The sequence below is a fragment of the Brienomyrus brachyistius genome, chromosome 21 (genome assembly GCF_023856365.1).
Source record: "Brienomyrus brachyistius isolate T26 chromosome 21, BBRACH_0.4, whole genome shotgun sequence".
In the NCBI taxonomy this organism is placed as follows: Eukaryota; Metazoa; Chordata; class Actinopteri; order Osteoglossiformes; family Mormyridae; genus Brienomyrus; species Brienomyrus brachyistius.
The window spans coordinates 17,961,468-17,977,559 of record NC_064553.1 but is presented as its reverse complement, the minus strand read 5'-3'; the positions used below and the strand labels follow the sequence as shown (position 1 = coordinate 17,977,559).

General features: G+C 44.6%; 1 protein-coding gene across 1 annotated transcript in view; it reads left to right on the top strand.

The window, feature by feature from the left end:
• LOC125716725 (calsyntenin-2-like) overlaps positions 1-16,092 on the top strand; it is a 91,884-nt gene that overhangs the window by 27,763 nt on the left and 48,029 nt on the right. The window contains exon 2 of the mRNA XM_048989352.1: positions 13,095-13,217. Coding sequence (XP_048845309.1) covers positions 13,095-13,217 — 123 coding nt within the window. The remainder of the gene's footprint in view (positions 1-13,094; positions 13,218-16,092) is intronic.

Below are 16,092 nucleotides of genomic sequence, written 5' to 3'. Positions count from 1 at the left end.
TTTTAGACGAGGCTGGGTGGAGTTCACATTTCCACACTGTGATTGCATGGGGTTCCTCCAGGTACTCTAAAATCCTCCCACACTACAAAAATGTGCAGGTAGGTGAAATATTGTCTTATTATGGTGCGTACGTGCCCTGTGATGGACAGGCATGCCTTTCTGTCCAGGGGGGGCCCGTGCCTCGTTCCTAGGCCTCCCAGGGGCAGCCAGGCCTCCAGTATTGTATCCAGTAGTGTATATGCAATCTCACTTGGCCCATTTAAAGACCCAAACCCTTGGAGAGGTGAAGTCCTTTAGGCTACTAACAAAATGCACTGAAACCCGTTTGGTTTCAAGCAATATCTCTCTATCTAAACATCGTCTGTGAAATTCCTGCATTAAATTTGACCAATAGGTAACGCCATGTTTTAGAAAGACTGTATTAGCAGCCAAGCCAACCAATGAGTAATATTTCATTTCTACTGTGATTCTATACTGTGAACTGTGGCTATTGATTTTAGGACGGTGTGTATTTTGCACTTTCTTGGTCCTGTTTAAGGCTGTTTGAGGTTCAGGGGTGCAGAATACTGACAAGTCTCATTCCGGAGCCTCGCTTTCTAAAGCAGGTTCATCGGCGGGATAGCAGAGGAAATGTTATGCAACCGCATCAGCGGAACTCGGAAATCTTCCAGGACGTAAGCCAGTTCTGATCTCTGAAAGCACTACTCTGCAGTTTTGTCGACTAAAGACCTTCATAAGTCATCACAGCTCAGCCCCTGCATTAGGGATGGGAAATACCAGTGTTTATATAGGTGTGGTTACTCCCATTTACATCATTACTGTTGTAATTACTTAGATAAATGATATGTGAGCCTGACTATATCCATACCTTCATCTTCTAACTGCTTTTTCTAGTGTGGGTATCCTAGAGTGTATCCTAGGTGACCTGGGTTTCTTTTTTTTCTCCTTTTTTCTCTTTTTTCCCTTTTTTCTTCTTTTTTCTCCTTTTTTTCTTTTTTTGGTTTTTCCCTTTTTTCCCTTTTTTTCTTCTTTTTTTCCTTTTTTCCCCCTGGGTTTCAAGGTAGGAGTACAGCCTGCACAGGAATCCAATCCATTACAAGGCACCTACACACAGTCAAAATCATACTCTATGGTTAATTTAAAGACAGTGATTAGCCTAACTTCCTGTCTTTGGACCGCAGGAGGAAGCTTGCATGACACATGGAGACCAGGGATGTAAAGTGTTGGTAGTGGTGGTGGTGGTGGTGGTGGGGGGGGGGGGTCACGGCATTGGCTGTACAGGAATGGACACTAACACTTTGGGGGAAGTATTGTGCATTACTTTATTAAATTACTTTATTATTAACTCTGTTATTACTCCTTTCTAGACATGTAAGATGAGTACAAAACTGAAACGTTTCTGATGTTGCCTTTTGCAAACTGAACCTGGAAATGTTTAATAGATCCATCCCGCTATAAAAATGCCTTCTGATCTCTGTGCTACACAACTGCTGTTCATTGCAAGACAAGGATGTATCTGGTTATGGTCCTCACTAGAATAATATCCTGCCTCAGGGCATGACAGGGCATTTCATTTGGCAGTCTCAACCAATCATGCTCTTCCTCTTCTCTGCCCCATGGAAGATGGCTGGCCAATCATTATGCTGGAGGCGGACAAGTCACCGGGCGAATGATCGCTCACTCTAGCAAATCACAGCCCTTGAGATTTTCTATCACAGAATGGCAGCCACCTCTTATTGCAAGGCATGACAAAACTTTGGGGGTTGGAGAAGATGAACTATAAGCATGTTCTGAGGAGTTGGGATGGCACAGGGCGTGTTTACAGTCTCAGATCCCAACAGGGGCACTAGGGCATTACGGTGGGATAGGCTTCGCTGTCTGTGGGGTCCTGTTCATTTATTAATTTCTTACTGGTGAAGATAGCGATGGCTTGCGGGTGGGGGATTGGAAGAGGCCTCAGGCAACATCGTTACTTTGTCTCCTTTCTCAGTTCTCCTCATCAGCACTGTTTCTTTGTATTTTCCTTTGAAAACATTCGAGCCTTATGGATTTCAGGATGAAAATCTCATTCACGTCACCACGACTTCAGAGAGAGAGGTAACTGAAAAGGATTCGCCGGAGTCTGAGGCCGTGGGCAGATCAAGTTTAAGTGGCCCGAGTGTCTCTTTCGGTCGCAGAAATTTGGTCTCCTGAGTGGCAGGTTATGCGAGTGGGTGCATCATACCTCAGGCTCTGAACGTCTGGCTGTCATCATTCAGCAGCGGCGGTTAATTTTAGCTGTTTATCTATCAGGCAGATCCTTCATGCTAACAGAGGCCTTCCTGCTAACGTCACTTACACATGGTTCCTGTTTTTCTCTGCTATATTGACTGCAGTATCTCCCCAGTATTACTGTGTGTATAAATTGCTCCAAACCTGAACTTGCTTTGATGGTAGCGGCACTTTGAACTGGAGGCCGCATCAGTGCGCCGCTGTGATCTTTAAAATATTAAATATTAATAGATTACTCAGCCCTGGTGGGCAGCTGATGAGGGTTTTATTCATTTTCGCGCTACTCAGAATGCCAGCGTTGTGCTCAATCAGTGGGCTGGGATCCACTTAAAACTACGAGAAGTCCATGTTACTGTTAAAAAATACGGGCTGTCTGAAAGCATTAAATTCCCAAAAATGTATCCTGCAAACCTTCACCTTTTGCGGCATTCTATCGCTGTAAAGGGCAGCTAGCTCTATAGATGTTTACAGCCCTGCTGTCAGGCTGTAGAAACCTTGTTACATTTATAACTGAGTGGAGTAGTGGTCTTACAGGAGTATTGTTGAAATGTATGAATGTATGTGTCTGTTATATTGCATTTAATGTATTAATCTTCCAGTATACACCATGACACCCAGTATTTCACTTGCTACTCCTTCATTGCCCTGTCACATTCTCTAGTTGTAAGTCACTTTGTTTTTAATGAGCTATCCATTCATATTTTCCAATCACTTGCCCTGTTCAGAGTCACAGGGGGTCTGGAGCCTGTCCAGGAATCTACAGGTGCAAGGCAGGGAATAACTCGGGATGGGGCACCAACCCATCACAGGGCAGACTCTCACACCATTCAAACCTTTGGACAGTTTGGCAATTCCAATTAGTTTTTTGGACTGTGGGGGGGGACCAGAGTACCCGGAGGAAAGCCCATGATGACATGGGGAGAACATGCAAACTCCACACACATGTAACCCAAGCGGAGACTCAAACCTGGGTCCCAGAGGTGTGAGGCAACAGTGCTAACCACTGCACTGCCACGTCACCCTTTAATGCGTTATAGTTATTTAAATTTATTCATTATCAGTAAAGAATGAAATATCCACACTCCCAACAGAAACTTTGAAATTCCATGTAATGAACAGAAAAACTCCATATAAGTTCTAAATTGCAATGTAACGGCAAAAAATCGAAGAAATTTGAGCACAGTGTGGATGTTCCGGATTTGCGGTGGTGTAGAGGATTGGGGCCAGCCAGGGGACGACGGCAGCGCGCCGATATCCTCGCTGCCGCCACCGGCACCCGGGGAGCCAGAAAGGTCCCTTTGAAACACGCACAGCTGCGTGTGAAAATGAAAGCCCCCTGTGGATTAAAGCCGTTTGTCCTTCCCCACGTACGCGCCATTATGAGTAATGAAGCTTGCACGCCTTTCAGGGTTTATGATTACTTCTTGTCTGTTATTATCGCCTGCTTCTGACATTATAACCATATGAGCATAATCAGACCTTTAAAGCAAAAATATGCAAAAAATATGCTAAAACCTCTCAGTTGCGCCAGTATTTGCAGTAACCATCCAATATACCCAAGGATTTGTTGATTCGACCTTTAGCATAACATATTTGGCTAATCAATACCACATCAATCTATTAAACTAACTCATTTCGTTAATTAGATGAGCTGGTGGTGAAATGTAATGAAGACATAGAATGGCTGAGGTGCCTCTGAGGAGACCTTTGGGACCTGATGTCCATCCAGCAAGATGTCAGGAACGTTTTGGAGAAGGGAAGAAATTCTCTTATATTGTTGCTGTTCCACTGTATACATTCTAATGTTAATTTATGGTTTTTTCTGAGCAAATATATACTTACTACACAGATGAATAGCTTTAAACATTTTCTTTGGCTGCCCCAGTCAACTGCACAGTTCTGTTTACATACTAACTCCACACTGTTTCTATCGATATTGTGTTTCAGAAAGATCCCGACTAGGTTTAAGACCATGGAGAATCCGGACAGGGGGTATTACGGCTCTAAGCTGAGCAGCCTGTTATGGGGTCCAGTTCTGGTTCCGTGGTGATATGGAAGCTGAGTGTTTGGGAGACCCGTAATTACAGATAACCCCGCTGGAGCTCAGCCAGTGGATTAAAGACGGGCTGGTGCGAGTGGGCATGTCCTGGCCTCGCCGCCCCTCCCCCGGGGGGGAAATGATGTGCACGCACTTCGGTTACCCTCCTGGTGCTAGAAGGGGACACTTGCGGGCTGGGAGTGTGGCGCTGTGGCCGTATCTGGCCTTTTCCTGTGTGTTTTTAGGGAGTCAGAGCGAAATTCTAGCTGTTTGTTATAAGGCCTTAATGCTAATCCAGGCTTGGATGACGCTGCCGTAAACTGACTCACTCTGGGTCCCACAAATGAGCTAAAGAAAAGCTAAATCTGTCCAGATAAGCATTTTGGATGGTGCTATATCTCTGCTTTCACTTATTCGTTATAGTGCCAGAAAAATCTTATATATATGTACATATGTGTAGATGTGATTAACATTATTCTGCTAGGGATGACTAGGCTGTAGTTTTCTAGGTCATTCAGACTGATTTTTTTTGCATAATAGTAACAGTTTCTTTAAATATGTTTGTCACATCGCTAAACCCCCCCCCCCCCCCTCCAGCCCAATCCAGAGTTCTTGAGTCAGCCAATGAGATCTCTCTTATTCCTGGTGATCGAACCCTCAAACAGGGAGGTAGACTTGTCTAATGCAGGGGTGGCCAATCTTGTCCGCAAAGGGCCGGTGTGCATGCAGGTTTTTGGGATAACATGTAGGTCAGCTGTTCAAACCCAGGTGTGAGGACTCTTCAGCCAATCAGTTCTCTAATTAGTGACCTAATTTGGGAGTTGCAGTGAAAACCCCTTAATGGGTTTAAGGGCTGTGTCAGGGCAAGAGAATGGCTGTGTAAGTGCCTTCTAGAGGCAAGACTTATTAGAACCCAGTATTGAAATATAAAAGGGGAAAATAACAAAAGTAAGTGATGGGCAGGTTCCCTGCTCGGTGTAGCCGCGGCCAGGATTTAGGCCATAATGTTCCACGTCCTGCCTGTGGTTCTGCCAAGCTGCCATTTTCTTTTTCCGTGCGCCACCAGGAAAGGGGAGCCAGCTGGGGTAATTAGTGCTCCCCAGACGAGTGTAATTACGGGCATGGCTTGGTCTGGAGTGCTCGATTGTTGGTCCGCAACAGGGGTGCGTTTGACAGGTGGCCCATTATCCAGGGTGCTGAAGGAGCAGAAAGGCCACCTGTCAACCAGGCAGAGTAGCAATGCAGCACGAGTCCTGTAGGTGGCGTCATAACAGGGTATAAAGACCCTCACACCTCATGTAATGTATTTAGCAAAAAAACATCCACCCACAGAACCAATGGAAAGCGTAGACCATCCCATTGACTTCGTATCAACATCGCTGCTTCTCCTTATCCGCAGTCATCATCTTGAGCAACAGTGTAAGGTGCTGTACTCATGAGCCAGTTGCTGCAGATTTACATTCCAGAAGGAGTGCTGCGGGCGTCATGACCTGAATCGCTGCAGTAAATATACCAGCCTATAAATAGGCGAAACATCAAATCGCAAGCTTTGAGTCAGCTTACCAAGTAAATAAAAAAAAAACCGGGTGGAATATTTTCACATGAGCCAGCCTAAACGGGAATGAGCTTAGAAGAACTTTTTTCTTTTCTGCTCAAAGTGAAAATTAGTAGGCGTTGTGGAGCACGCTAGCAGATTGATTGCTGGGCTGATGAATGAGCCCGGCGATTGGCTGAAAGCTACCTGAGTACTTATTTGGAGGAACATATTGGCAAGGGCTTCACTAAGGGGATTCAGAATAACATGATAGCGGCGTTTTATTGTGCCCTGCTCTCAAGCTAATTGGCATAAAAGCCAATAGATAAGAAGAACAACAGACAACAGAAAAGAGGGAAGCAACATCCTTTCTGGGTCTGCTGTCTTCAAGCTTGGGTCCACTGAGAGGTCTGCTTGAGGGAGTTAAGACCCTAAATTTAATTTCAATAGTAATTCTAATATATTCTTCCAGTAGTATCACGCGGTATTTGACTTTGGATAATAACGATGAAAGTATTCTCGATCTGGGGTTATTCTGTCGAGATGATGACTTCCCAAGCACATGAAAGAGAAGGACTGTAAAATGATGAGACTGCCATTGAATTTTATATCCTTTTCAAGTTGGTTTAAAAGTCAAAGGCCTCATTCCTTTTTCAATATTAGATAAGATTATAAATCTTCGAAGCCCATAAGCAGCTGGATCATCAGTCCAGAGCAGTGATTGTGCTGCAGGCTTGACTGCTTGTCAGCCTTGATGGAGACTGACGGAGAATTAAGAAGGTCTTGGTTCATACATCAGGCTGCCAATCCAGCATATGTTATTTATATTTTCCTAGCAATCAATATTAATATCCCTCTTGTAAATCTTCCTAATCACTTTTGGCTCCCTACATTCACCCATGTTTATTTTGCAAAATATGACAGAGGCTGTGGCATTGGAAAAAGAATTTCCCGCTCCTCCTCAGCAGATGATCGGCACATAAAAGCGATTCCGTGCCTTCCTGGTTCAGTACTTTCATATAGGTATTTAACGTCACCGTGCAATTAGCGTGTTGTTCGGCCAGCCATGTTTACGCATTTTTAACAGTCATCGACGCATTCATGAAGTGCGATTACGTGAGGCGCCGAATAGAGGCTTGGGTTTGGAAGGCGCAGCGCTTCCAGTCCGCGAGGTGCCTTGCAGACTGTGCTCGTTTGGCATTTGCACACCCCTTACAAGCTCCGTCAGACCCAAGACCCCTAAATGTCAGGATGGAGAAATGCTCCGACGGGGCTTCACAAGGAGAAGAGAGGGCATGATCATTCCAAACTTAATTAAATACTTTGCGCCGCTTGTCACTTTCCAGCCGGGCGGATATGCAGGGATCCTTGCATTTGGCCCCAGATCCTTGCGGATTGGGCTGTTCCCACGGAAGCCTGTGTCTCCTTCCGCGGTGCTTGACATTTCCTTCTCTAGAAGGAAAGCGTCGCCTTGCGTGGGCGGTTTTTGTTCCACCCAGTGGCATTTGAGAAAGAGGTGCGCCGGCTGGAAAGGAACGTGCCAGGGTGCAATCTCAAGGGGTTATGGGAGCAGGTGTCCGACTCAGGGACCAGACCCAAAGATGCTCTCGTTTGAATGTAAAATGGGGTAGCAGAGTTCATCCTGCAATAAGGAATGTATTCAAGTGATTGTCCTTCGGATTCTTCTGTCTACCTTACAGCAAGTTGTATAAACCATCCATAGAGGTTTTGGTTTCTATAGCAAGCTGAGTTGAGAACCGTTGCTTTATTATTCACTGATTGAGAGGTCATCCCAAAAACCTGCAAAAACCGGCCCTCCATGAATCCGGTTCCCCACCCCTGAATAGTTTATGGTTGGAATGTCTCATATATCAGTCACTAGTGATGTTCAATTAATGTCATTTAACACATTCAGTCCACACAACGCAGAGTTTGAGAACATCTCTGATTCAAGATGACAGTTTGTATATTAGAAAAGTGCATTTTGTTATACGAATGGTAAATCATGACCTGCTGGTGTCTTGCTATAGGATTGCATAGAGATATAGATGAGTCTTGTTAAGTGAAAAACACTACAAAACTCACCAGCTGGAGCATACATGCAGCACTCCTGCATGAAGACATGTGATGTGTAAATAATCAAGCTTGGAATGGATTGTTCTGGAACACTGCGCATCTTGTCTATTTAACGGTTGTTAGGTAAATAAGCAAGCAGCAACAATTAACCCCAGTTGCAAATCAGGGGAGAATGACACATTTATATTCGCATTACAGCAATTAAAAATAAGCATGGAAATATGCAAAATTGGCTTATAATTGTTCACATTCTGAATTAAAATTTTGGCTCTCAATATGTGTGTAATTTTGGTCAGCGCCTTAAACACTGTATACTTTCGATCGCTTTAGTCTGAGCACGACCAGAACAACAGGCCAACTTTCAAGTGAGAATGGCAGAGGGGCGTGACCTGCAGCAGCTTGCTTCTGCACCTTGTGGATGGTGCTGTCATCCTGCCAAGATCTCTCTGCTGTAAGGCGATGGGGAGAAACATGACAGACGTGGGATTCAGGATGAAGGAAGGTCAACCGACAGGTTGGCGGAGACGTGGATTGGATGCTTGTCTTCTATTTCTTCAGTGAGACAGACAGAATAACTCATTAGCCTAGGAGAGTGTCTCTCAGCCTGTTTCTCAGGGACCCTCCCAGCTCCAGGTTCCTCCTCCCAGCTCCCTATCAGTCAGATCACATTTTTGCAGGGAGCCGGGTGGGAGCACAAACGTGGACTGTCTGGTGGTTCCCGAGGACCGGCTTGAGAGATACTCATGTAAGGTAGAGCTGAACTCTTTATTTCGTCCCTCCATTCAAAGAGCTTTAGCTGCTCTGTGCTGTATTACTTTGCTATTAGTTCCATCCAGTGACAGGTCATTTTGGTCTGACTACAGTATATTTACCCAGCTGATGTCTACTGCATGGCTACCATTACACTGGACTCCCCCATCCTCACACACACGATGGCTCCATGACACCATTTCAGGTTGAACCCACTCAGATTACACTGGGTGCTTGTCCACTGGGCTCACACCCCCCAGGCCTGACTCCAGCGATGGCATCCAGTCTGGGTACGCTGAGTGTTACTGTGCCTCCATGGGGAGCCACATTGGACTGGAAATTGTTTGGACTCACCACAGACATATCAGTCAAGGGAGGCCATATCCGGGACCCAGAGCTACTGACAGCATAATCCGGAGGTCTGTACACAAAGCCTTCTACCACAGCATGGTCAGCATCCTCAGGGGGTCGAGCTATAGCCCTAGTGGAGGAGTGTACGTACCTAAGGACATGTTGACAAATGCCGGGACTGGGCTGGCAGGAACTTTTGTGTGGGCACTCTGCCAGCTGTGGGGAAGGGCAAACCTTGGGTTCGCCAGGCATTTTTCATCTTCATTGTGTACAGTTTCTCCGCAGCATCGTTGCGGTAACCTCTTAGGACAAGGCGAGGGGCTCAGCGACCTGGAAAAAAATTAGATTAAAGTTGTTACTTCTTAACATCAAGTAGAGCTGGATGAGTTGCTTGGGTGTCTTTGAATGCTGCCTACCGACCCAGTCCTGATTGAAGCTGTTCAGAGCGACTCCTACTGCGGAAGTGGCACTACAGAGATTTCATATTGATCTTCAGCAAACCACTTTTTCAGTGTTTACCTGAGTCACATCGTTTTGACCCCAATTGTTGAATATTTTTAATCATTGACATAACTATGAAATAAGGAATACCAAACATTTTTTAGTAGTAGCTAATACTGGTTATTTTTTAATGACGAGTAACTTATTGCTTACACAGTTTGCAGTCTGCTCCTTGTGAGTTGCCTTTTGAAATGTTAGTGTTGCCATACACCAGATGTTTTTTAATACTGCCTATTTAAAGTTCCATTTCCCAGCATAGCTTTAAGCAATTCTAGTTGAAATTACACTTCACTCCAGTGCAATGGAGCTATATGCTACCCAAAACCAAGGCTTTGTTGGACAAGAATCAATTCTTGATGGACTGCTCCTACGCTAACAATTGTTTTTTTTTGTAAATTTATTCATGAACCATCCCACAACCCCGTCCAGCATAAGCGGTTGGAAGATGGATGAATGGATAAGCTAATTTGACTGGGGATGTGATATTCTCTCTTCGGCCATTAGGGTTTTAATGGTTAGATGCCAAACATTCGCAGACCCTCCTGTTTATTGTAGCATTTGCATCGCGCATGTGACATTTGCGCTGATATTTCTGCAGCATATGGCTGTGTGTGACTGTATGTCCGTGTGTGGGCAGCGGTGACCTCCTTCCCGCTGTGATAGACTCCCATCTGCTCCCAAGTTCTCCTCTGCGGCCTTGGCACATTTGTGCTCCTGTGTGCCTTTTCACTGCTCCATCCTACCTCGTCGTGCTCCTCCTCCTCCCTTCTGCTCCTGGCTGCTGCTGCTGCCGCTCCTCCTGCTCTTTGTTCACTTCTCGCTAAGCTCACGCCTCCCGTTCTCCTCCTCCTGCTACCAGGCAGTGGGTCCAGACTAGGCTCTAATCAGCCAATCAGCTCTCGGTCCCTATCTCAGGCACTGGGCGGTGTACGCCGTTACCAGCGAGAAGAACAGAGTGTGATTCACTGGCTCTGCCAAGTCATTTATTTATCACTTGTGTATGGATCCTGCTGTGGAATCTTCTAGGGGGGGCTGACCCAGCTGCACAGTCAGACCTGGAAGTGTCTCTTTGTGTTGGGGTGTTTTTTTTTTGCAATTACTTTTCTATATTTTTATGCCAAGTTAAAAAGCACAGCAAAAGATAACATAAATAAGATTAATTGCACAATTCCAACAACCTGCTTTAAAATTCTGTGTGAATGTTGGTTATTCACTTCAGGTATTCAGATGAGAGATTTGAAAATATGAACTATTCATTGGTTAGAGGGTGTATGCATGGTTTAAAATAGGAATTGGCCTAATAAATGTTAGAGTTAGCATTGGATTTGTGAATAAATATTCAGATGCAGTAGCCTCTCTACATTATTCAATATACCCTTTTTTTCAGAGAGAAATATGCAACACATAGGGTTGTTATTAACGTAAAGGTTTAGTAGATTTACTGTTTAGCTTCTGGGGGATTGGATTTGAGTTTTCCTGACAAGTGGCTTGTAAAGGAGGAATGAACTTTTGACTGTGAACAATCAAGTCCTGAACCTTTCTTTTGAAGAATCAGAGGTCTCCGGGTACCCCGTGTTGAGGAAATGAGAATGCTGTTTTAGCCTTTATGTTTCCACAGTCATGGCACCCTTGTTCATACAGTAATACCATCTAGAATAGTGTACATAGCCGAGCGTATTGAAAGATATGAGAGCTCTTAGTAGATTTTAAGATCAGCATCTCTAATGGCAGAGAGCCACCTCTCGTCTCGCACGGCATTGGTTCAGGCAGATGATGTCGCTGCATTTCTCCGTTTGAGATGTGGGTGTCTCAATGCTTATCACACACACAGCCTGTGGTGGTCCCTGAGGTAGCCTATTAGCTAATTGGGGAGGTGGGGGGTGGGAGTTATCCTGCAAAAACAAGGATCTGTCCAATCATTAGCTTACCGGCGGAAGGCACAGCAGATGGAGATTGCAAATGGAAAAGATTTATACAGCTGTCCCTGCATGGCAAACGCCAGGGCTTTCCCTGTCTCACAAGTATATTTTTTCCTATAGCTGGCATTTGTGGTGATGTGGATTAACAGAAACTGGAGTTTTTCTCTGTTACCCACCAAGGTCGAACCTTCACCACACCCATCTGCTTTTACATTACACTGCCCCTAATTGATGCACTTTTGATCCATTTCTATTTCATTCACGCTGTAATCACTTCCTGGGCTGTTTGACCTCTGACCTGGAAGCAGTAATGCAGGAGGCCCGGCAGTGACATGGCAGCCTCCTTGACCTGACGTAGCGCAGAAGGTGACACTGTCTCCTTAGTGTCAGAGCTCTTTAAGAATGTAGCGGCCTGGGGGACGCCTCTAAAGAAGACAATCTCACTCAAATGTTGATTTAGGAATTTCATTATTTATGTTCTGAATTAAGATTGCACATTTGTTTCTGAGCATATCATTAGTCTGCTCCCAGAGGGGTAGTATTAATCCATTGCAGATGTGACTACCTGTAGGGAAGCAGTAATTGTGCAGTGCCAGGGTAATTGTTCAGGTGACAATGTGGTAAACTGCATGATGGCTCTGTCATTTGCTGGGAATAATAAACCAGTGTTTTATTTAATTGACTACCCGCTGCCATCTCAGCAGTTTTTCCTGACGGGAATACACTAAAGGGAAGGTGAGTTCCTGCCACCTACCATCCAAGACCCCCGTGTGACTCACGGTGGTGCATTCCGGGCATCCTCCCGGTTGCTGTTTCATGTATCACCACTAGAGGACATGTACAAGGCCCTGGGGGCAGTTGGCTTGGTGCACAGAGGCCAAAATGATTAGATAATGTTTCTTATATTTTAATTTCATTTTTGCTTATCTCAGTCTGGCCCTTTCGTTTTAGACTGCGGCTCTGTTATGGCAATAATTCAGTATACTTTTTTCTTGCTTGACTGTGACGTCAGATCATGGTTGAAAAAAGAAGATTGACACTAATTTACCCTATTTTGTCATTGCTTATTTTTTGCTTTTATTTCCTAACTGCCCAGAGTAACAAACTTCCAATGCTGCCCATAATGCTGCCTATAGTGACAAAATTCCAGTTCTGAGTTTGGTTACAATGGAGCTGCTTCTCTCATATGGCACAGTAAAGGGTAGCTTTTGATTCCTATCTGTATCCAGTGCTGATTTTGATCACCCACCTCAATTAAATGCAGGCTATTCAAAGGAACAGATCGTGAGGAATGCTAAAATTGATTATTCTGCTTGAAATAATCAAGTAAACAGATTCAGGCGATAAGGCTGCAAAATACAGTCAAAAAGCTGGATACCTCTAAAACATGCAGGGGTCTATACCTTCTATTCATTCTAGTCATTAGTTTTTGATCTTCTAATATTTACTTATGGATAGTAGAGATCCTACAATAAAGGAGTACAATATCGGCATATCAACTTAACATCAATTCCATGATTATCATTTTGAAATATTAGAAATCTAAAGCAATATGCAACAGGTATTGATAACAAAAATGACATGATGTAGAAATATAATCAAAAAATTGTTTCACAGAATTTGGCTTTCACACCCCCCCGCCTTGTGTCTGCAGTGAACAAGCACAAACCATGGATTGAAACGTCGTACCATGGGGTCATAGTGGAGAATCTGGACACCGTCCTCCTGGACCCGCCGCTTGTGGCTCTGGACAAGGATGCACCTGAGCCCTTCGCAGGTGAGCATGGTGGGGAGGGGGGCTCACTCCAGGGGGCAGCTGATGAGTCTGCGCCCTGACTATTAATCTCGTGATATGCCATTGGCGGGTTCTGTAGGGTGATGCTGGTGGCTGTAGGTGGGTTGATGCTGATTGGTTGGATGGATTCCGATGATTCCCGATGTGTGGATTAGTGCCCTGATCCACACCTGATGACCCTGCTATCTGGCTTGATCTATATTACACACCCCCAATAATTAGCTGGAAAGCAAGGTTGTTGTCTGGCCCCTCCTCCAATATGGTGAGGGTGGTGGGGGGGTTGATCTAAAGCACAGCCAAAGAGTGCATGGGCATGAGGCTTGAGGTTTCTGGAAGACTCAGTGCCAGCTGCTGTGGGGAACATCAGTGCGGGACACCACTGACACAAACAGGCGCACAAGAGCCGCGCACAACTCCATGTAACGATTCAGCCAGAGAGAGACTCTGCCAGGAATGACAAGACACAGCCGAATGTGGGATACATTCCTTTATTTGAAAATAGCTGCGTGTGGCTTCCATTCTGTGATCTTGACACACTCCAAGGTCAACAAGCACTGGCTACAGTAGCAATAGCAACACCTTTTCAATTGCCAGACTGACGTATCCCATCATCCCTTAAAGGAGCCTAGTAACAAACACTATTTCTCGGTGTACAAATGCATGTCAGACTGCTACACCGCTTATGTACTAATGTGTATTGTAATAATGGATTCAGAACCCTGGACTGATAAACTTAGTATAAGATAATGTTCTCTGTAATTAGAAGGAGTGATTTCTTACTCAATCAGCCACTCAGGCAAGCAGGGAAGCTTAGCCGCAGGTTACGTCTTACACTCCATTGAACGGAAGGAGCTGAAATTAATTTCCTCCCTGACAGCTTACGATAGGCAGCCATCCGTTTTTTTTTCTTTCTTTCTTTTCCAGAATCAGATTATTATTGTGGCTTTTCACAGCTACAGGAAAATGACCTCTTACATATTTAAGCTTTTATATTTTGAAACAGCAGCGATGCCAGATATCAGGAAAGGGCCAAAGATACACCACAGCACAGTGACACGATGCCCTACCATGCTGAGCCCGATCGGCGCTCTTCAGGCATCTCACATGTGGATGGGGAGTCTGCATCACTCTGGGAAAGCTGCTGTCCTGTAGTCAGGAATGACAGAATCGCATGAAAATATATTTGAGCCAATGAACATTTTCAAATACAAAATACCAGAGCAAAAAGTTACATCATTTTTGTGCATTATACAGTAGGACATAGATTCAGAATATGTATAAATAAGTACAATTTTCAGTTATTGCTTGTCCAATTATGATTGTGGAAGCTGAGATGCAGCTTTGCAGAAGTCCTTCAGAAGGTACCGTAGATGCAGAAAGAAATCTTCTGCTAATGGTTAATGTAAGCATACTGTGGGAGAAAACCTACACAAATAAACAGTTTCCTCACATTTAAACCTCTAGCAATGACAACAGCATTCCAACCACAGACAGCATAGCAGGAAATGCCCGCAATATGTATCTGAAAAACTAACCTCACCGCATTAATGAGACTTAACAGATTTAGTTCCAGTTTGAATGTAGCCAAGCTGAGTCTGAGGACGGCACTATCTAGCTGATTGCTATTCAGCTGTGCAGTTATTAAGCTTCAGCTGCATGCATTTTGCTGTTTCAAAATCATATTTGAACATTTCTTGTGTAATTGCAACTCAGCACATTTCAGAGGTTAGCTTATTACAGCTGCAGCGTAGCATGCGGCGTTAGCTTGCTATCAGGCCAACACAGCAGAGTCTTGTGGGTTGGTGGTTACATGAACGTCTTTGCCAATTGATTCAAGTGCCCCAGGTTGTGAGATATTAATAGGATGGAACTTCTCATAGCAAACTATACCGCAGAGAAAAAGTGGGAGAGTCGTGCTGGAGTCTCGTGACTCTGTCTCTTACTGGAAAACATGTCCAAGGATGTTGCACAGTGGTACTTGTAGAGCAGAAGTTGTTGGCCTTTAAGACAGGGAAGCTTGGCCTGTCCATCGCTTTGCTGGATTTCCCATCTTGCCAGACCAGCAGCACAAGTATAGAAGGCAAAATAAACACTGCTATGCTACTGTTAGCATAGCATTTCAGAGATATGGGCTTCCTACAGTTTTAGCTCACCAACTGTCAGCCGGGTTCGTCTTTATTCCACAGCAGTAGAACTAATGAGCTAAACCTGTGGCCCAACGAACTCCTCTGCGATTTGCCTTCACTCCTTCAGTGTTACTTCTGAGGTACATTTCCCAAAAGCATAGCTGCTAACAACGTTAGCAACTTACATAGTTGATACAATGGTTCCAACTACAGTATGTACTTTACCAACATGAGTTTTTGGGAAACGTACCCCAAAGTGATAATAAGGCCACAGAAGCACTAAATCGATGTGTCCAGCTCAAATAATTGGTCATTATTGCATTGCTTTCTAACGAGGGTCCCCATAGATGCATATTGTTAAGAAAAACATTTCTTTACTAGTGAGTTTTCTCACGACTTTTAAATGAGAGGCTAAATGCTACAAATACAAAAAAAGTGTGCACAGATAATGGATATTGTCGTCCTTCTTCCACTCCGGTTTCCTCATTCCAAGTTAGTCCCCGGTGGCCCTGACTTATAACCAGCATCCTGTGCTATCAGTCTCACTTTTGCCGCTTTTGGGAATGGAGGAGCCAGACCTCTTAAAATCACTCTGATTACTACAGGACTGAGAGGTGGGGCTGCCTTCATCCCTCTGCACGCTTTGTCGTTCGGCACGGCAGCGGTGATAAATCTCAGATGGATGAGTTATGCTGACGCAGGGATCTTAAGGAGGGCAGTGGTTATTTACA